Source organism: Ictalurus furcatus, chromosome 20 (genome assembly GCF_023375685.1).
Source record: "Ictalurus furcatus strain D&B chromosome 20, Billie_1.0, whole genome shotgun sequence".
Classification (NCBI taxonomy): domain Eukaryota; kingdom Metazoa; phylum Chordata; class Actinopteri; order Siluriformes; family Ictaluridae; genus Ictalurus; species Ictalurus furcatus.
The window spans coordinates 18,179,911-18,201,302 of record NC_071274.1 but is presented as its reverse complement, the minus strand read 5'-3'; the positions used below and the strand labels follow the sequence as shown (position 1 = coordinate 18,201,302).

General features: G+C 38.4%; 2 protein-coding genes across 5 annotated transcripts; one reads left to right on the top strand and one right to left on the bottom strand.

Moving 5' to 3' along the window:
* The first annotated feature begins 1,254 nt into the window (after positions 1–1,254).
* LOC128624459 (zinc finger protein 200) lies at positions 1,255–4,413 on the top strand. 2 transcript variants are annotated; one of them, XM_053652128.1, is made up of 2 exons: positions 1,255–1,876; positions 3,294–4,413. In XM_053652128.1, exons 1-2 carry the CDS (start codon positions 1,600–1,602, stop codon positions 4,217–4,219), a joined length of 1,203 nt encoding a protein of 400 aa, XP_053508103.1. In that variant the 5' UTR covers positions 1,255–1,599; the 3' UTR covers positions 4,220–4,413. The 2 variants fall into 2 exon arrangements, with proteins under 2 accessions (XP_053508103.1, XP_053508102.1); XM_053652127.1 differs by having other exon boundaries at positions 3,291–4,413.
* nectin4b (nectin cell adhesion molecule 4b) lies at positions 4,286–21,273 on the bottom strand. Of its 3 annotated transcripts, none has more exons than XM_053652124.1 (12): positions 20,890–21,273; positions 20,652–20,726; positions 19,597–19,791; positions 19,313–19,480; positions 15,555–15,833; positions 14,034–14,151; positions 12,005–12,156; positions 10,709–10,877; positions 10,496–10,571; positions 8,950–9,012; positions 8,670–8,795; positions 4,286–7,177 (listed from the first exon to the last, which is right to left on the bottom strand). In XM_053652124.1, exons 1-12 carry the CDS (start codon positions 20,930–20,932, stop codon positions 6,923–6,925), a joined length of 1,719 nt encoding a protein of 572 aa, XP_053508099.1. In that variant the 5' UTR covers positions 20,933–21,273; the 3' UTR covers positions 4,286–6,922. The 3 variants fall into 3 exon arrangements, with proteins under 3 accessions (XP_053508099.1, XP_053508097.1, XP_053508098.1); XM_053652122.1 differs by having other exon boundaries at positions 8,607–8,795; positions 20,890–21,270; XM_053652123.1 differs by having other exon boundaries at positions 8,607–8,795; positions 21,076–21,268.
* Positions 21,274–21,392: the final 119 nt, after the last annotated feature.

Genomic DNA, 21,392 nt, shown 5'->3' with positions numbered 1-21,392 from the left:
TGATCCAACATTTGCACATGCGGTTAAAAAAAATGCAACCTCAATGTTAAAGTGAAATTAGCACATTCATTTTAACCTTTGAGTTTTGTTTTTCTTTTTCTGTTTTCTTTTATTCCTCATCGTATTATTTGAAAAAATGACATGACACTGAGCTTTCATAGTCCTGTCTCAGTGTTCTCTATACAAACACCTATGCATAACAAGATCTCTGATAAGAGATGACTGATGTCCACGTGACATGAACTAAAAATTATGAATTATTTATTTTCATAGACGTAAGTTATTCTTAAGAAGGTGCCAGGCTAGTCTAATGGTAAATAAATGTTATACACTACATTGGTATCTGGCTGTAAAACAAAGAAAACTGACTGCTGTAGGTGAGTGATGTAATGTTATCTTTGGCCACATTCACAATACAAGTTTAGTTGTTTAGTTCAGATTTTTTTCAACTTTTATGCCCTTAGGTCAATAATAGGTCAGCTGTATCTGTTATTTGAACAGAACACTGTTCTCATTGCACTGAAACAACCCACATTATCACAAATTTCAAAGTTGTGTAGGTGTTCTGTGAATTTCTGGGCCATATGAAAATGTCACTGTGAGAGGACCTTTGCTTCTTTTGAAAAAGCTTTTCAATGCAGGGCCACTTGCATCGTGAACAGCAACAAAAAACTGCATTTTTGCTGTAGTGATGAAATGAACAAACAAGTACCACAACATTCTTTGGTTTGGAAGTTGACCTTATGACTTACCATAAGTGTGTAAAGCCTCGCTGAGTTTTGACTAATCAGTGATCACCGTTGTTCCTAACGACCAATCACTGATCACCAAAGTTCCCAATGAGCAGTCTCTGACCACCATTGTTTCCAAATGACCAATCACTGATCATTATTTACCAATGACCAATCATTAATCATCATTGTTCCTAACAACCATTCACTGATCACCATTGTTTCCCAAAGACCAATCACTTTTCACCATTGTTCCCAATGACCAATCACTGATCTGCATTGTTCCCCATGACCAATCACTGTTCACCACTGTTTCTCAATGACCAATCACTGATCAGAATTGTTTCCCAATGACCAATCACTGATCACCATTGTTCACAATGACCAAACACTTTTTATTATAAGAAATAAGTATGAACATAATTTTCTATTCGTTTTATTCTTCATGTAACACATCCGGCGACCATGCGTTAGCTGCATTAACTGCTACTTTCCCCTGAAGACTCGGGCCACAGACACAGCATTTGCATAGGGCCCAGAAATTCATCAAATATTTTGCTCATAATTTAAGAAAAGCCGTTTCACAATGATCACACATTAATGTTTGCATTATTTCTTTTAATGTGTACTGTTTTATATGTTGTGCTTTCATTTAGTCTGCATTCAATAATTATCCCATCTATTCCCGTATTTACGGTAAGCAATAGACAAACCGGAAGTAGACGCGCTTGATGTTGTAGAGATTCTGGGAAGATTGCTATAATAACAATAAAATAAGTATTTTTATTATTATTAATATTAATATCTCAGCAGAAAAGGTCGAGACTGAAGTTCGGGTGTATGAGGGGCTGATTTATCGAAGAGGACGATGCTCTCGGAGGACACGGCGACCAGCAGCAGCGTTTCTTTCCATAGTAGGCTGGCCTCGGTCATGGCCGTGGTGGCTCAGTCGGCTGTGGCTGAAATCAGCAAATTGTACGATGACGGGCTGCTGGTGCTGCGCCTGGAGGTCTGCCGCAAAGACTCTGAAATCGAGGCGCTGAAGATTAAACTACAGACGGTTGAAAACGAGCTGCGGCTTCTGAAAGACTGTCAGCGCCCAGAGATCACCAACCTGCTCCCTGCTGCCTGCTCACACAGACAAGGTAAACCTGAACCTCTCTACAGCCCGGGAATATTATAGTTTATCATATAGAACATATAACAGTTTTCCTTCTCGGTTTGTCATGGGAACACAATACTAATAATTGATCATTGTAACACAAAGTTTCTGGAAACAGTGCAAGGCACACCGATACCGAAATGAATTTAAAGACAATAAAGCAGGAGATCAATAAATAGGGGGATGGGGGACAAATTAGGAAATGAAAACTTGAAAGTGGAATCATTTAGAATAACCTGTTTGCAGTACTCCTTTTCATATAATCAAGAGATTATATGTGGTTTTCAAAGTGGGGGCCGAAGCCCCCTTCGGTGCCACAAGGGGGCGCCCGGGGGGCCTCAAGAGTTTGGTGTGAAAAATAAATTCTCACTCTGACAACCACACACACACACACACACACACACAATCAATTCGTATTGTAATGTGATGTAAAGATGTAAGATGTAATTATTAATAAAAAAAAAGGGGGGGTTATATTCAGAAGTCTGTATTTTTAATGTGTTTTAAAGACATCTTGCAAAAGGGGGACCTCGGTCAAACGTTAATGCCATTTGGGGGGCCTTTCCCTGGAAAAGTTTGGGAACCCCTGCTGTATGGGATGGCAATTTCTCGCTCCCTCTCTCTCTCACTTTTGGGAGGAGGGAGGAAAGCCTCAGTTACACAGTGAGCACATGTGATCTGGGGCTTAGTGGTTAGCACATTTGCCTCACACCTCCAGGGTTGGGGGTTTGAATCCTGCCACTCCCTTGTGGGTGAAGTCTGCGTGTTGTCCCTTGGCTTCCTCCTTCCCCAATCCAAAGACATGAGATGGACGGATTGGCCATAATTTGTGAACGTGTCCTGCGATGGGTTTGCACCCCGTCCGGGGTGTCCGCCACCCTATTCCCAGAGTTCCACTGGATAGGCTTCAGTTTTCCCACAACCTTGTGTAGAAATGAGCAGTATGGAAAATAGATGGATGAATTGACCAGTGGCTGTGGAGTCTAGTACTTCAATTTGATTTTGAGGGGGGAAAATGCGGTGTATTTATTTATTTTTACAATACTTAAATATGACTACAATAGTAGAATTTCTGAAAGAGTCATCATAGATCTGTTAAAAACAGAGGGGGAAGAGTTAGAAACAGAAAGAATGTACATACAAACAAGGACAGGGACCAAGATTTGACACTCTGACCTCAGAAATGACTCTCCTGAGTTTCCTCCACAGAGCATGGGTTTTCTCTGGGATCTCTGGTTTTCTCCCATCGTGCTAAAACATGCCACAGGAGAATTGTCTATGCTAAATTGACATAGCATTAGACCAATTTCCCAAAGTAGAATGTCTTTGCTGATTCAGTCTCAAATAAGGACATGCAAAAACAGTTTTCTTCATCTTTCTCTTCTCTTCACACTCAGCAGACCTTGTAGAATGCACAGAGAGGACAAATCAGCATCTTTCTTGGAAACAACCTGCTATTGATGTGTGCGATGGTAAGGAAAACGATCATGCAGGTGAAATGAACTACAGATCCTCAGAAGAAATAAATTCGCAGGACACTCTCACAAAGGAAACCGCACTCACCTCTACAGAGCCACAACCTTCCACAGAGGATCTGAACCAGCCAGCATTCTGCGAGGAAGAGAGTGGAGCAGAGTTTCTGAAAGAAACAGAACAGGGGATACAGACAGTTATTTTAGATGAGAGCATTGAGTGTGTGGTGATCGAGGACAGAAAAACACAGCTTTGGTCATCCACGGAGAACGGCGTGGAACATGCAGAGGACCCTGACTGCTCTATTGTAACTGAACAAGACGGACATCCGCAGATCTCCTCCGTGTGGAGTGTCAGTTCTAGTACATCCAGTCCTGTTGGTGATATGACTATGACAAACAGAGTCAATGTAGAAGAAATGAGACAGCACATGATGCCACAGCAGCCCAGGAGCGCAGGAGGATCAACAGACCTAAACCCATCACGACAGGTAAAACACAGAGCAAATGCAGCGGTCCAGCCCAGGCTCTTACTTCCTTCAAAAACTCATGAACGGGTCACGCTCTTAAGCAGTAGCATAAGCCCGAAGAACCGAGGAACTGTCACAGTAAATGACATTGCTATAGCCAGGTTACCTCAGAGGAGAAGGCCAGTCAGAGAGAAATGGTTCATGTGTTCGTTCTGTGGGAAAAGCTTTGACCGTATTAGCCACCTTCAGATGCACCACAGAATTCACACCGGAGAGAAACCGTTCCACTGCGGCATGTGCGGGAAGAGTTTCTCTCAGCAAAGCAACTTACGCACACACCAGAAAACACACACAGATCTCAGGACACAAAGCAAAACATTTTGAAAATAAGACTAGAACATGTGTGTCAGTAAAAACAAATTCTAGCACGTAAACCAACACCTAGCCATCTTGGTTTTGTTCATTTTATTTTTTACAATAAACAAAAAGTTGCCAATACTTCTGTTACTGTCTTTACAAAATGCACAGTAGAATACGGAAAAAAATACACAAAAGTCATGAAAAGGTATACATTGCTCGATGGGTTTGTCTCGCCATATTTACATGAAAATCTTTTGCAATTATAGCATGGTGTATGGCACTGGTGAACTTTGAAGCAAAATATTTATAAGGCATCCAGAGAGCAGCCAGGTGCTAAATTAGGTTCCATGCATCCTCATTTGATGATGAAAACTGCAGATATTCAGTAATATGTATGCAGTAATTCAGTGTTGAAAGGTAATGAAAATCAGAACACACTGAGGTAATTAATATGGAGAAAAATACCTCTGAAAACACAAGTTGTTAAAGCCACAAAAGCTAGCTCCAAATTTTAAAGTCACTTGTGTAACAGGTTCTTCAGTGTGGTGTAAATGGTTTTTCAGCATGTGAATAAACATCACTCAAACCCCTGCTTCCTTCAGGCTCTCCCTCTGTCATGTAAGTAGCTCTGTTCCACTACATGATGTAGCCTGTGCTGGAGATAATATACAGTTAGGTCCATAAGTATTTGGACAGTGACCGTTTTCATATTTTTGCTTCTGTACACCACCACAATAGATTTTAAATGAATCAATCAAGATGTGATTGAAATGTAGACTTTCAGCTTAAATTAAAGGGGTTTAACAGATATATTGTATTAACCATTTAGGAATTACAACCTTTTTTTTTTAACAGAGTTTTACAAACTAAAAAAAAAAAAACTTTTCTTTTAATAAAGTTTTTTAGCTGTAAAAGTCTGACCAGTTCTGATTCAAGATGAACTTATATCAGAATGATGTGAAGAGAAGAGTATGGAGAAGGAAAGAAGGGCTCATGATCCAGAGCATACCTCATCATCTGTCAAACATGGTGGAGGTAGTGTCATGGCATGGGCATGTATGGCTGCCAATGGAACTGGCCCACTGGGGTTTATTGATGATGTAACTGCTGATAGAAGTTGCAGGATGGATTCTGAAGTGTATAGAGCTATACTTTCTGTTCAGATTCAGTCAAATGCCGTAAAAACGATAGGATGGTGCTTCATAGTACAAAACCAAAAACATTAAAGGGCTTCTTAAGGCAAAGAAATTAAATGTTCTCAAATGTCCGATGACCTCAACCCAACTGAGCATGCATTTCACTTACTGAAGACAAAATGGAAGGCAGAAAGACCCACAAACAAGCAGCAACTGAAGGCAGCTGCAGTAAAGGCCTGGAAAGCATCTCAAGGGAGGAAGCTCAGCATTTGGTGATGTCCATGGGTTCCAGATTTCAGGCAGTCATTGACTGCAAAGGATTTGCATCCAAGTATGAAAAATAATCCTAATATTTACGATGTCACCACTTTTGAGCCTGTGAAAATGCAGGGACTCCAAAAAATGGCTGTAATTCCTAAAACAGTTCATGCAAGATTTTTGTTAAACCCCTTGAATGAAAGCTGAAAGTCTACACTTCAGTCACATCTTGATTGCTTCATTTCAAATCCATTGTGGTGGTGGACAGAGGCAAAAATCCTGAAGATTGTGTCCCTGTCCAAATACTTATGGACCTGACTGTAGTTACAAAAGAGAACATCTGCTAACCGCAGACATTAAAGTTCATAAAGTCTAGATAAACTGTCTAATGTCCCGCCTTCATTATTAGCTGTAGAGATTTCTGTCAATCTTCTTATAAATCACTCAGGTTTCCAAATGCTGTTTATTCACATGCCGTAAACTCAGCAGCCTATTTAATTCTCCATGGACATGAAATTCAAAACAAATGTGTGTAATTTTAACAGGTCCTAAATTGTCAGTCTCAGCAAAACACTTTATATATGAAGAAGAAAAAAAAAGAAGGAACCCCCCCCCAAAAGCGTGAAGAGTTTGTGTCCTGAAATACTAGTTGGTTGTCCATCACACCTCCATTCCATCTGCTCTGTTTTTGTTTTTAATCTTTTTAAAGAAGAAACCTTTTTAATAAACATTTGACCATCATTTTGCAAAATACATGCAAGGAAATCGATTATGAAAGTAACTGGCTAATTACCCAGCTGATTTACCTCTTTTGAACAGATGTAATTCAAAAGTTTATGCTGTTCTGAATAAGGTGTATATATGAAGGTTTGTCTTGTATTCAGAATGAACTATCAATTGTGGAAAAAGTATCAGCAGATATCAAAGAGTAACATTTCAGGCAAAATCAGGCAATTTTCCAAATGTAGGCACAAGACCCAACTGAGGAACTGCTACAGTACATAAGTGGTGCTAGTTCATATTTGGATGCATTCATCAGCTCAGGCTTTCAACAAGTTGTTGATCTGCTTAAATCTCTTGATGGATCCACATCTGGACTTGTAGACTGCTGGTAGATGACCCATGACCCTGTGAGTAGAGTAAAAAGCTGAAGTGACCATTGATCTCGATGTGCTAACCTGCTTATGGTATTAACACGTGCACCAGGGAGTGCTGAATGAATTTGTTGGTCAGAGGAAGCAGGATGAGCTCCACTTGACCCCAAAGCTCATTACTGGTGGCCTGAAAAGATTGCAGGAATGACTTGCTGTGTAGAAGCACTTTCGCTTCATCATTATATGATCTGACCACGTTTGTGCAGTAGTATAGCGTTTGGGTGGGGTTTTGGCTGTAGGACACCGTTGCTGTAGTGGAAGTAGTTTGAGATTGCCTCTGAAATTTGATGCGAGTCTGAGGTACAGTCTCCCTCCTCTCCCTCTGGCATGCCTTCTCTCTGTCCCCATACGTCGTTTCCCGTCCCTCTTTCTCTTGAACCCCCTGAGCTAATGGACAAGGGTGGAGGGCTCTGGTCCCTGCAAAGTTCTGCATCCTAAATAAGAGAAAGAAAAAGATCAAGTTGCTCCTCCAGAGTCCCAAACAACTCATTTTCATAATTACATTGTTACTATTACTGCATTTATAGCATTAGTGGTGTATTTACTACTACAAAAGAAAGAGTTATATGCTGACGTTACCTGCATCAACCCAGCCACCGAAACTGAAATGACATTTCCTGAACACTCAGCTGCTTTGTGTCCAAGTGACCATGAGCAAAACTGCATTTATACAGTTAGCTAGCATTTCTCATACACCATTTTCACACAGTGGTTAATGAATAGTTAAGGCAAGCAGTTTTACTCTGCATTTTTTAAGTGGTGATAGAAACAGGAATAAGAGTGGCTGGATTATGGCAAGATACTGTAATAACTGTCTTCTGCAATTGGCCTAGACGCCTACACATAGCACTGTGAAAGGTAATGCTCAGGTTAATGAGCCTGTTTAACACAGTTTTTAAACTAGCTGGAAGCAGTAATCCAGCACACAAACTGCAATGTGCTTCTTTTTAAAAAAATTTTTTTACACTTGTCCTGAGCACATTGCCTCTAGAAACACTGTATGTACAGATTTTACCTATACACTGCAATATTTAAGACTAAAACATTAAAGAAAAACTCAATCATTCCTTCTTTACCAACATTTCCTTGTCCATTATCTGATCAGACACATGCGTCATTATCTGATCTGACCAAGAATGTACCTTTGGTAAACTCTTATCGTATATACAGTATTGAATCTTTAATATTACAAATAATTATTAATATGTAATGAACAAAACATGCAGAAACAGTGGAGTTAACACCCCAAAGTGGATTATTTTCCTATAACAGCATGCCCCAAAGTGTTTTTCCCTCTTGTACCACAGTGACTTGCCAACTATTCCATTTTTAATTTATTAGTGAACGATGCCATACTTTTTAATCATTTGTAGTTATATTTAAGGTTATGCTCGCTCTCTCTCTCAAACATAGCTCGTCATTTGACCAAGAAAGCACAAAGACTTTTTGTCTTGACTGACTGATTCAAAGCACTAAAACTGGAGACTCCTTCCATAAAAGTTAGACATCTAACAGAAGGCTTCACAATTTCAATGATTATACTTGTTTCATTGTTAAATAATGGGTTTTTTTAAGTCTGTTTTTTATTAGTTTTTATTATTATTATTATTATTATTATTATTATTATTATGTGAAGATATCACAAGTCCCTGTGATTGAGTTGTTACTATAGAAATGATAACATATTAGAATGAGGATATGAATAAAAACCGATCATCTAAATTACAGCCAGAACTATTGCCAGAACTGCTATTACAGAAAATTAATCCACACTTTCAGATTTGAGAATTCTACAGTGCTGTGGTGTAAATGGCATTAACACATGCATGTATACTGTACACACGTGTGTACAGGAAGCCTCACCAAAGTCATACTATAGTTCTTTATATAGGATGCCACTCTTTGAATGTGGTCTTGATTCTCCACCTCTGTCTCTTTCCTCCTCCCGCTCCCTCGCTCGAAGTGGCAAGACGGGTAGATGGCTGGACGGCCGAGGCTGTCGTATTCTCCTTCTCTGAACCCATCTCTGTGCTCACATATGATGGAATTCTCCTGATGAACAAGTGCTTGCAGTCAGCATCACATCAATACTGGCTCGGGTTTCACTTTCGCATCATAAAATTATTGCATGTCACCCACTATATTATTACATAAAACAATGATTACAGGAGCTGTCTGGACATTGCAATCACACGTGATACAGTACCTCTAGTGAAAAGACACTGCTTTTTATAGGAGAGCTCATCCTGATTAGGGTGGATTCTTCAGTCTACAAAAACACACAAGGTGAGACAACATAAGATCTCATATCACTGTACATCCATGTACATTTGTTGTGCTCGTGCAACGAAGTTCATGTTTCAGTCTTTGAGGCCAACAAGCCAATCCACATTCTTGTTTGACAGCCTTTGGCACATCTGTGTGTGGTTTTTAACACTGCCCTTGATGACCTGGTTCATACGTCTAAAGCTGGAATTAAGCAAAAAGCCAAAAACACTTCCGAGACAACTTAATTGGGCTCATCTTTTTAAGCACAGGAGCACTATTGTTTTAAAGCAATTAAAGCCTATGCCATGTTACCCAGACACTACCGAAAAAGCTTCCATTTGCAAACAATACAAGCTTTGTGTTTACTAATGCAGGAACTTGTCCATTATCACACGCCAGGTGTCTGTGTTCATGTTGTATTTATAGCATTATTGCCTCCATGTTCACACGTACCATCAACACAAACACAGCTTTTATTTATTGAAAGTAGGTTAGAAATAATTCCATGAGCTAATCATTAATAATACTGGATGATCTAACCAGCAATCATTTAAGGTTTAGGATGATTGCTCACAGTTAATAAAATACCCCCAAAACCTTCAAAACATACCTTTTTAACCACTTAACTCACCTTGAATTGAGATTCTAATTTTATAGAGAGTTGTTTGGGCCAAATTTGCTAAAACAATCCTGATCTCACATTTTTCTTTTTATTTCTGTGAATGTGCAAAATAATAGACCAGCACATTATGTACTAGGCTTGTTAACCAAGGTTGGAGATGAAAAGATATGATAGGTGTGGCTAATGTTAAACAAATTGCTGAGAATTTTATAATATAAACTGAGACTTGGATAGTAGAATCCCATGTGTGTCTACCTGTGACAAATGCACAATGGCTTTACTATTCAATTCCCTTTTCATTTGTATGGCGCTTTTAACAATGGACATTATCCCAAAGCAGCTTTACAGAAATAGATAAATTCAGAATAGAAATTTTAAATTAATGAATTTGTCCCTACTAGAAGTTAGCTAGCCGATGTATGTGATCATGGTTATGATATAGTTTGTCAGGTTTGCAAACAATGCAAATGAAAACTCAAATATTAAAATCCCACTTGTGGGATTTAGCTAGTTTACTAGTGGTTAGCTAGCTATCTTGACAAGTTAGGGAGAAACAAAATCATGGGTGTTTTTTTGGCAGGTTTAGAGAAAATGACAAAGCAAATCAAAACTCAGATACTGAAAACCAACTCCTATCTAACTGACAAATGTGTGCATTTTTTTTTGCTGCTAGCGGCTAGGGACGGAGGGGTGTTCGCAAACTCTATAGTCATGTCTGTTCATAGATATATACCTGTACATGTGTTTTAAAAAAAAAAAAAAAAGTTCTTAGGCCATTGTAGTAGTTTCATGGACTTATAAAATAACTAATACACCAAAAAATTTCAGGTACTATTAAAAATTACACATTTGACAACGGTACCTGTATCCTGGGGTCAGTACTGACTGAGTTAAGTCTCCTCATAGAGTTCTGTCTTGAAAGATTATTGATCTCTTCCCTGAAAGAAAAAGAGTAGACAAAGAGAGGTGAATTTGCAATAGTAGGAACATTATAATTACACTTTATATTTTATTGTATAAAATGTTCGCCAGATTTGTATTATTTAAGTGTTGCTCATAAGGATGACAGACTCACTTCTTCTCTGTGAGCTCACTTTTAAGTTTCCTGGTCCTGCGTCTATGGTGGCAGGTAACCAGAAGGATGATAATCGCCATGACGACTACTAAAGCCCCAGCAGCTCCACCCACTATGATAAGGAGGAGGTTGTTGAAAGAGGCCTCGAGATTGGAAGAATAGTTGGTCACTTGAAATGTGAGGGGAAGGAAAAAGTTGAAATGCATTATTTCTACCAAATGGGGGCAATGTGTGTACACGAATGCCTAATAAATAGCCGTCAGGTGATAAATTATTATTTCAATATGTTTTACAGAACTTTTTACAGTAGTCTGATTCACTGTTTGCTTTAAGAAATGTATTAACATTCAATTTAATTATCTTCTTATATGCAATTTAAGAAGCAAACATTGACAATACTGTGACTAGTTTATTAAGAACTTAAGAAAAAGTGTCACATTAAATCCTTTAATTAAGCACAGACTTTCATTTGATTAATCATTTTGACTACTCTTACTACAGTTGTCCATCATAGAAACATACAAACTGTCCTGTCCCATGACTGAAGGCGACAGTTGCTCTTACAGAAAGAGGAAGCTGAAGTGAAGGGGAAAATCCTAGTTTTTCCAATCACAAGACAGACTGTTTTGTAATAAAGGGCAAGGGTTTTCTTAAAGTTCACCATCCATTTAAAGAACAACATCACTTGTTTGTGGTGTGATACAGAAAGCACTCAAATCTGAGGAAGAGTGGGCTGTAGGATACGTTAAGCCAGAACCTTCTCACTATACACTTTCAGAAAAAAGGTACCCAACTACCTCTTTTTGTTTCTGGGTTAGGAACCTTGAAGGTACATCTTTTGTACCATTATTATTTACCTTTCAGGTGGCAGTATGAATATAGAGCACCTTTAAAAATCATTTAAAATACACAATTGGATATTAAGGACTACTGCAAAGTAAAGTACACTACATCAATACCTTCCCTTGTAAAAGACGTACTAAAAGGTACCACCTCAGAAACAAAGAAAGGTACACTACTTTGGGAGTTTTGTGATTTTGTAACCATAGTGAAGAATATTCATATGCTCATGAAATCCCACAATGCAATACAGTAGGTTAGTGCCCAAATGATATACCTTAAATGGTAGCAAATACCCACTTTGTTATTTGTAGGTTCTAAAGCATAAGGCAAAATTTTGGACACAGGGATTATGTAGGTCACTAATCATGTGCATAATTTTAATTAATTTACTTAACACTGACAAAGTAAATCACAATGTCACGTTGCAACGGTCATAGAGGGAGCTAACCTTACCTGGGATCTTGACATTAACTTCTGTCTTCACCGATCCCACTGTGTTTCTGGCCTCACATTCATACACTCCTTCATCAGTTTTATTTAGGGGACGAGTGAAAATGAGCCTGTTCCCCTCCACAGATACGTCCTTGGGCAAAACCCCACCCTTCCTGGAAAAAATAAATAAAAATAAATCAGTTAATCATTTTTAATTACATATTTATTACATAATTTGATACAAAGTCCCTGAATGTCTTATGATCAGTATTTTAACACTGTTTAGTTATGTACGTTTTTCTTATTAAAATATTGAATTATTATTGATATTGATTTATTTACTTTTTTTTTTACTACCTTTAAGATGTTTATATAATAAGCATCATGAAGGCAAGAAATTAATATTGTTAAATAATTTTATAAGACAAACATGAAGCAAACAGAGATCAGAAACTCATATACACACAGTCGTGCAAGTCAATATTCTCAGAAATTTTTTTTTACAATTCCTTGTCACAGTGGTGGTACCGTCAAGCATACACCTTCTGCACCTTTAAGACATATCTTTTACCTAGAAGAGTGCATATAGTGTACCTTTAAATATTTACTCTATACGGTAATTATAGTCCAATTATGCACCTTAAATCTTTTAAAGATAAAACTATATCAAGGTTAAAGAAACACATTTACCTTTTGTATTTTAAAGGTACCACCGAAAGTGACAAGGAAATCTACAGTTTACAGCACTTTTTTCTGAGAGTGTAAATGTGCACTTTGATTCAGCTGAGCTTTTGATTCAAGTGAGTCATTTCCGCCATTGCACATAATACTAATATTCTAATTTCTATTTGTGGTGCATCTTGTCATTTGGCCAGCAGATCTACGAAATAATAAACGACTTCAGCTTGAATATCTTTCTTCTTTGTTCCCTAGGCCTGTAATAAGCATCTTTGACTAATGCACTGAACATGAGTGCAATGTCTTTTAGCCTTAAAATCCTTTACACAGCTACTTTGCTGTGCAGAAGACACACCCCGATACTGTGTGCATGCACGCACACACACACACACACACACAAACATCAGAAAGAACCCATTGTTGTAGTGAAAGGGGCCACATTGCCATGTACACAATAAAACCAGGGTTCTCAGGTTCCACATCTTCAATCACAAACACACAGAATATTTCCTTTCTATAATCATTATATAATTAATTATAATTGTGTGATAATTACAACTGCGCACTAAAATGTAATCATGAATACCAGAACCATGATACGCCAAGAAACTGACCAGCCCAAAGCTTGAGAGCATTTTGCATATTTGAAGATGTGTGTCACTAAGTGCAGACACTCTGCATTGTTTTTGGGAACAAAAAGACAGACTTTCTTGACCAAGGCTGTGCCTGCTATAATGTCTAACCTGAAAGATGAAAGATTGTTAAGTTTGCATGTGCAGACTTCACTCTTGATATACCCTCTCTAATCAAACTAAAACCCTGTCTTTTGGTGCCCATTGAAATGATATTTAAAGTAGAGCACTGTCATTTAAGGCTTAGGAAGCGTCTCCCTGTCCTCCTCCCTCCTCCTCTCCTCTGTCTCTTCTCTCGCTGACTGTTTTCTCTATCTACCCCCCCCTCCACCCCCTCTCACCTCATGTGAAATCAGGTCTCCCCACTGTCTCTTTAGTAATAGGTTGTAATGCTACACCATGGCTTTTATTTTACCCTCAAAAGAGCATCTGAATAAGGGGCGCTCAGGGAGTTTAATTCCTTTTGTATGTGTGTGTATGATTAGACGTGAAACAAAGTGTGAGTGTGCATTTTCTCCTGATTGTACAGAGATTCTTGCAGTGTCATGGATTTTTGTTAGCAAACAGCTCATATGGAGATAAATGGTGGTGAGAGTCATGAGAGGAAGGTAAAGACAAACAGTGTTGTGGACAATGAAATGCAAAGACAGACATGACAGCCAGGAAGTCAGGTTTTTTGTAGCGCAAATACAAACACGCACACAAACACACACTGGTAGACAGAGACAGGCAGGACGTACCTGGTCCAGGTGAAGTTGTGTGGTTGAGGATTTCCTACACCCTCGCACTTGAGCTCAGCTCCCTTCCGATTGACTGACCAGCTCTGATCGTAACCAGAAACCATAGCATCAGGAGGAACTAAACACACACACACACACACACACACTTATTACACATTGAGGCCAAATATTCAACAGACTTGCATCCATTAATTTTCCCCAACTGTCCTTATAAGAGGATATCACTCACCCCATTAACACCTTGTTTATTGCCTTGTGAGGAAAACGGCTCACTTTTTTTTTTTCACCAATCAACCTGCTGTTTGAAGTTTGTTTTCATAGTTACAGCTAAGTGCAAAGATTTGCATTGCCTTTGTTTTTGTGTGACACCTGAACCTCTTTTACAGCTACAAAACGTAATTTCACGTTCACTGAATGGTGTCTTCCTGTTTAAGACTATTACGCCATACAGTCACAATAGTATAGCAACTAAGAAACTAAGCAGCACTTTTATTACCAAGCTCAAAGGTCTGCATAACCATTGGCATGTTCTAGTTAATTTATGTGAATGTGTCTTGTTACAGTGTGTAAAACTTTCCCCCCAATTTGGTCACCTGCCAATTACCTCCCACCAGCCAGCCCTCCCCTACCACATAACACCTAACAACCAGGGAGGGTGAAGGTTACAACATACTTCCTCCAAGACACATGATATCAGCCAACCACATCTTTTCAAACATCATGCTGCAACACAGGGCAGCGTAACGCACTCAGACTGCTATAATAGACCAGAATAGCTAATTACAGGTTGCAGTTTTTGGGTTTTGTTTTTTTTTTTACCAGCGTAATGTATTCTGGCTGTGACCAGTAATGTTCTGGTAGTTTACCACGATGCCCAGTTAAACCAGCACTAACAAGCATAAACTAGCAAATGTAGGTGTTGGCCTAATAAACTTAGCAATTATGTCAAACACAATAGGTGGGAACTTTATGGTGCCAGAAGGTTAAATAAAGCTTCTGCCTTCAAATATTGTGGATGCTAAATTCAGCTAGCTAAACTACAGGACAAACTGCAGTCAGACAAGTAGTCTAGACAAGATTAAATAGTAAATAAACCCCTTTCCAAGTCACTTGAGAAATGTTTATATAATATTAAAAGTGAGGTCTTGCATATCCACATGACTACAACCATGATCTTGCAGGAATTTTGATTTCTCCTTATTATTTGTATTTTCTAGTACCTGATATTATGCAAAGAAATCAAACAGGAAGTGATTTGGGAGGAAGTGATATCATCTTAAGAAACATTGCAGGCTCATGAGGATAAATAAATACAATACAGAATTAAAAAAAAAAAAAAAGATCATTTTGCCAATTAATTTGTGACCCTTTCCCAGAAATTCAGATGAGCAAAATTAGACATACAAAGTACAGTTATAAAGGTTAAATCTACACCTAGAACCCTTTTTTAGGAAGCAAAGAACTCTACAGAGAAGTAGCATTATGCCAAATAGTCTGTAGTAGGCATTAAAGTGGACTCACAGTGCACGACCAGTGTGTTGCTCAGCCTGCGGGGGTGCTCTAGAGCAGGGTGCCACACCAGGCAGTCCAGTTTGCGGCCATTCATGTTGCGCAGAGGGTGCAGCGAGTACTGGGAGGTGACTACCCCGTCCTCTGAGCTCCTGTTCTGTGATTGGCCGGGGACATCGGTGTCCCAGGTAAGACGTGGTGGAGGTAGACCAATCGCACGGCAGGTGGCAGCCGCTCGGAATGACTGACCCTCCTCCAGGATGACCGGTTCCAGTGTGGAGATGGGAATCCCTGAAGAGCAGGAGAGGAATGTTTTAACTTATTTACTTCTCACTACCTAGCAAAAGTATGTCATTCTGACGCATGCTATGGCCACACTAATTTAAAATATCAAGCAAAGTTGACCTTCAGCTGGGTTATTAGTGATATAAACAATATTTTTCCCACAAAAACACTTCCTATACATGCTATATTGTCCTGATGTCACAGTGGGTACAGTGCAAGTATAAAATAAGAGAGGTTGGAAACGAAATAATCAATTTCACCTCCTGCAATATTTAAACATGATTTTTGAAAATTAGATCCCATGTTAAGTTGAAAAAGGAGCCAAGCAAAAAGATTTAGGTTTGCCCCTAAGGAACAAAATACATGCAAAGTATATTTACAGTGCAAACGTTTGCATAACCAACATCAAAAGTTTAAAAAAAAAAAAAAAAAAACAACCAACATTTAATGCAAGTTATGGTGGTAATGCAGTGGTAAAAAAAAATGTGTGCTAAGATATTAACAGTTTAACAATCAAAAGTGATATTTCTGAATGTGTTTATTTCACTTGCCTCTAGGGACTTTTTCCACACCCCTTGCTCCTTGTTTTAGATTTTTGAAAATCTCTCTGGCAATTTTAGTTATTTTTCCTTTCATTATTTTGTCATGTCTTTGTATCTCTAATTTCTGAATGGTTTTCATTGTGGTTAATGTTCTCCATGTCCCTAAACACGTTGATACATTTTGTGATATCTAACCATCTCCAGTTCTGTTTTTAGGTCTTGTTAAAGCTAGTTTACCGATCCCACTTGACTGTTCACAGAAAAAAAAATGTTTGAGCATTTTGAGACTTTTTATACTTTAAATATGACTTACAATATACACATGTTGACTGTTAACCCACAAGACACATTAATTAAGCAGTTTAGTAAACCACTGTAGCAGGGACGTGCAGAAGGGGGCCCTCTGGGGGCTCGAACCCCTGCATTTTAAAAGTGCCCCTTTCAACATTAATTAAACAATTATACAAGGTAAAAAGCATTTGAATTCAAATTAACATGAGAACGTGCACAAAACAGTAGCAAATTAATCACAATAAAGTCAGAATTTTCCTATTTATCTGTCCGACTCGAGTCTACAGTCGTATAGCAACAGATCTACAACAGATAGCCTTGTTGTATTATATGTATGTTATATTATGTTATAGTAAAGGCACGATGCCAAACAGAGATGGCAGAAAATTTAAGTAAAACTGAAGGATGCAGCAAAAGGGACAGCTTCCTTATCAAAATGGGTGAAAAAGTTGAGCTAATAGACAGATAGTTGCAATAAAAGGCATCATATGTTTACAAACAGTGATAGTCAGTGTTACATTGTTTTGTTTTTTTATATAAATGAAAACCATTTAGTTCAGTTGGAGAACGTTCAACGGACGCTATATACATGTAGTAACTTGCCCCTTGTTACTAATATGGTAAATTTAGTCCTGTAGCCAAAGTGATTAGAAAAAAATGGTGATAGAAGATGATTACAATGTCAATTTATCTGTTCAAAATGAAATTTAGAAGGCAAAAATGACCAGCTTTGAGACTAAAAAGCCAGTTCAGCAAGGAGTGCTGCAGTTTTATGAAAATCAAAGTGCTGCTGCCAAACTAATTAATAGTTTTATTGACTTTTACAACAGGCGACATACAGTGGGTGTGTTACTACATTTGTGGATGGTAATACTGCACCTTTTTTTTTTTCTTTTTTAAAAAAACACACCCACAATGTTTACATTTTCTTTTAAAGATTATTTGGATTCATCTCTCCACTAAAAGATTTATTGTAATTATTTCTATAAATGTAAAAATAAAATACCATAAGGTTATATTAGCAGTGTCATTCTCATATTCATTACTGTGACCACACACAGTCTGTTTACAGTACAATGTCTACCAGGGTGATAAGAATATGTAGTTAAATTAAAGTTAGTAAAGTAGTTAAAGTAGTAAAATTGGCTCTTTGGTGATATAGCCATTTTTATTTATTTATTTTATTTTACACACACTTTTTAGCCCCTTCTCTTGAGGAACTCTGCACGTCCCTGCACTGTAGGAAAAAAGCAAAACTGCTGCTGAACAATACATCGGATACATCTTAGACCGTCCATGAAAATAAGTTATAAGATTGTTGCTGTATGAATACTGTAGTATCACAGCTAGGCCAGGTGTCCCACATCTCGGGAACAGAGGTGTTTAGCCTCTTTTCCTTGTATTCAATCCTCTAATTAGGCTTTTTGTGCACCTGTTTCATGAAAACAGGAGACCAACTGTATGTCGAAACTACATAAGAATGTTAAGTATTTGCATGAGACAACTCAAAAGATTAGAATGTTTTGTCAAAAAGTTCACATGTAAAATGTAGTCAACATGTTTAAAGTTCAAATGTTTTTTCTCCGATTTCGGACTGGAACAACAAAGATAACGTACCCAAGCAATGGAAGTAAGGGTGGGTGACATGAAAGGAATAAAACACAATGGGCCATGCTGTTATGGGAAAATAAATCAACAAAGTGGTGTGAAAGATATAAAGCAGAGTTACTGATATAAAGCAGAGCTACTCTTACCACCACAAAGTTCATTATTTTTCTAAAACAGCAATTTGCCAATCCGAACATTTTTAAATTTTACTTATTAAAGCGTTACATCATGTTTTAACCATTTATAGTTAACTATAATGTTGTTGAATATCCATGAAATAATTTAGTCCATGTTGTTTAACAGCTATAAACAACTGATAATACAACAAAAATTTCCGTCCTTTCTTACGTCAGAAAACTTCAAGTTACAGCTTTATCCTTTAGCTTTACTGGAGTCCTGCTATTAATGCTAAATAACAGTCCTTGCAACAAAAAAAAAAACCAACTTCACCATATCAACAATCACATCATTTATAAATAAACATTTTGTATTAAAATGAATGCATTAATATGTGATTTGCCATGTATCCAGCACTACTGTCAGAGCTACTGCTATAGAAAATAAATCAACACCTTCTGATCATTTGGAATCAGGAACTCAACAGCACTGTGGTATAAGGAAAAAGTATATAGTATGATACTTGGAGGCATTTCTATAAATGCAGCCATTTTTATTCAGATTATCAGGGGTATTTTATAAAAATGTAAACGAGATTATGTAATGTAATGTCAGTTGAAGCAAGGATATTGAGAAGTGAGTATGTCTAAATGAATACTAATGTATAAAAATACAGTATTTTAGGAGTTATAGACCTCCATTACTAATTGGTTACATTAGCATCATAGCTCCAGTGCAAAATTAATACAACAAATGTCAGAGACATTTGCTGCTCTATGCTGTCTGACTATATTTGGGATAATGGAAAATAAATATTTATGTTTGATTGTTCACCAAACCACTCCTTAGACTGCTGCTCATAATCATTTGTACGAATAATTATGCGTTAGATCAAGTCATCAAAAAACAGTGAGAGACTTTTCTTACTCCAGACAGTGAGGCTGATTTGTCTGTCGAAGTTCCCTGAAGGAAAAGTGGTGATGTGGCAGGTGTACGTGGCTTGATCCGACTCCCTTGTGCTCAGAATCAACAGCGTTGAGTCTTTAATCGGATCAGAACTTGTGAAGCGCACACGGCCCGCGAAGCTAGGAAACTCTACACACACACACACACACACACACACACCAAAGGTTCAGGTGAAGGCAACATTGAATCAGAATGCATTTTTAAACACAAGGTGTATGTGTGTGTGTGTGTGTGTACACGTGTACCTTGAAGTCCCTCTGTCATGTGTCTGGTGATGACCTGCTCCTTGACACCCTTGGTCTTTTCTGCAGACCAGGTCACCTGTATCACCTTGGCACCGTCCTGTGGTTTAAACTCACACGGCAGTCGAGTCTCATCCTCAGCGAAGGCACGCAGTGCCATGGACGGAGGGGGTTGAATAAACTCGCCACACACACAGGCTGGTAGTGTCCCAGAATGTGTGTATGCCGCGTGATGTTGAGGAAGACAACACAAGAGAAATGTGTAAAAGATCATTCATTTATGTTGGCATAAGAACAGGGTGGGGGTAGGGGAGAAACAGGTTTGTGTGTATAGTCTTAGTAGAAGAGAAGACTCTCATTCTCTAGACTGTCAGTGATTGTGGCTTTCAAAGATTAGTGTGTGTGGGGGGGGGGGGATATTTTAAGGTGAATAACCTGACTTTTCAGTTAATGTTCAACTGTGTCTACACATTTTAACAACACAAGGACATTAGCGACTCACTAGCTTTCAGACACAAGGACATTCCCACACACACACACAACTGCAAGCTACCTGAAAACTTTTTCAGACTTGCTCAGTTTTTAGTTCCTGCACAACAGAACTTTCTGTTTGCCTCTTTCACTTTGTGTTCACAAGCATTGGCTGTTCTACTGGCATTTCCTGTTCATATTGATTTTACAGTGGTTGTGACGCCACTGCATTAAGAACATACAACAGACAGTGCTCCAACTTGTCACGCAACTCCTGGATGCAAGCACAAATTTACACTGAAAATAAGGAGCACATAATCTCAATGCTTACTATTTACACACACACACACACACCTTAAACACTTCCTTTACGCTGGTGTTTAATGGGTGAGTAATCATTAATCACTATTCATTCTTGCACCACACTTGCCCATGGTCACCTCTCTAAGAATGTCACTCTTCTACTTGTGGTTTCGTGTTATCTCTCTGTCTCTCTCTCTCACACACACACTCACACACACACACACACACACACACACTAAGGTTATTCTTAACAGGGTTTTATTAAGCTATTAAACTTTACTCACCAATTACTGCGGTCAGTAACAGGGCAAAGCAGGCGGGTTTTGACATTTTCTTCATTTCGTCCATTTGGTCGAACTCTGTAAGAATTAAACAGGCTACTTGCCAAATCACCAGTTTTAAATTCGATATATTTTTAGATACATTAACAATTTTTTTGTTGTTGTTATTTCACTCTCTAGTTTCTCATCAAATATGGCACTTCTAAACTAGCCCAAGTCACTGTTTTCATTAAAACCTAACTGTATCTCGAGTAGCCGGACGCCTCAGTTCTTCTCTTAGCCATAGAAAAGTGAACACATTCCCACAGAAACGGAATAAAACGTTCGCAAACGCCACACAAACAAATTCTTCAAATGTAACATGACATTTTCAGTTGGTTTAACCACTTCACGGAGTAAAAGCCGCAACGAACGCACCGACACCTACATAGGCTATAGCGTCCAACACGCTGACGCTCGCGCGCTCCCGCACAGGTGAACACGTTCAACACCTGTTCCCTCGCGTGTGGCGCAGGCCACGCCTACCAAGGAGAGATCCCTATTGATCTCTCCTTTGAAAAACCGGAAGTTTTTGCGACATCATGACACTGCGGTCAGTTTTTAATTTAAATTGAAATATAGAACAAAATAGTTGATAAAAACTACTCCCAAATGGTTCCTGAAATGTTTGTGTGCGTGTAAAAATGGGTCTTCCAGGAGCTCTTTCTTAAAGGGAAACTTGTTAGCGTTGTACATAGCTAATAT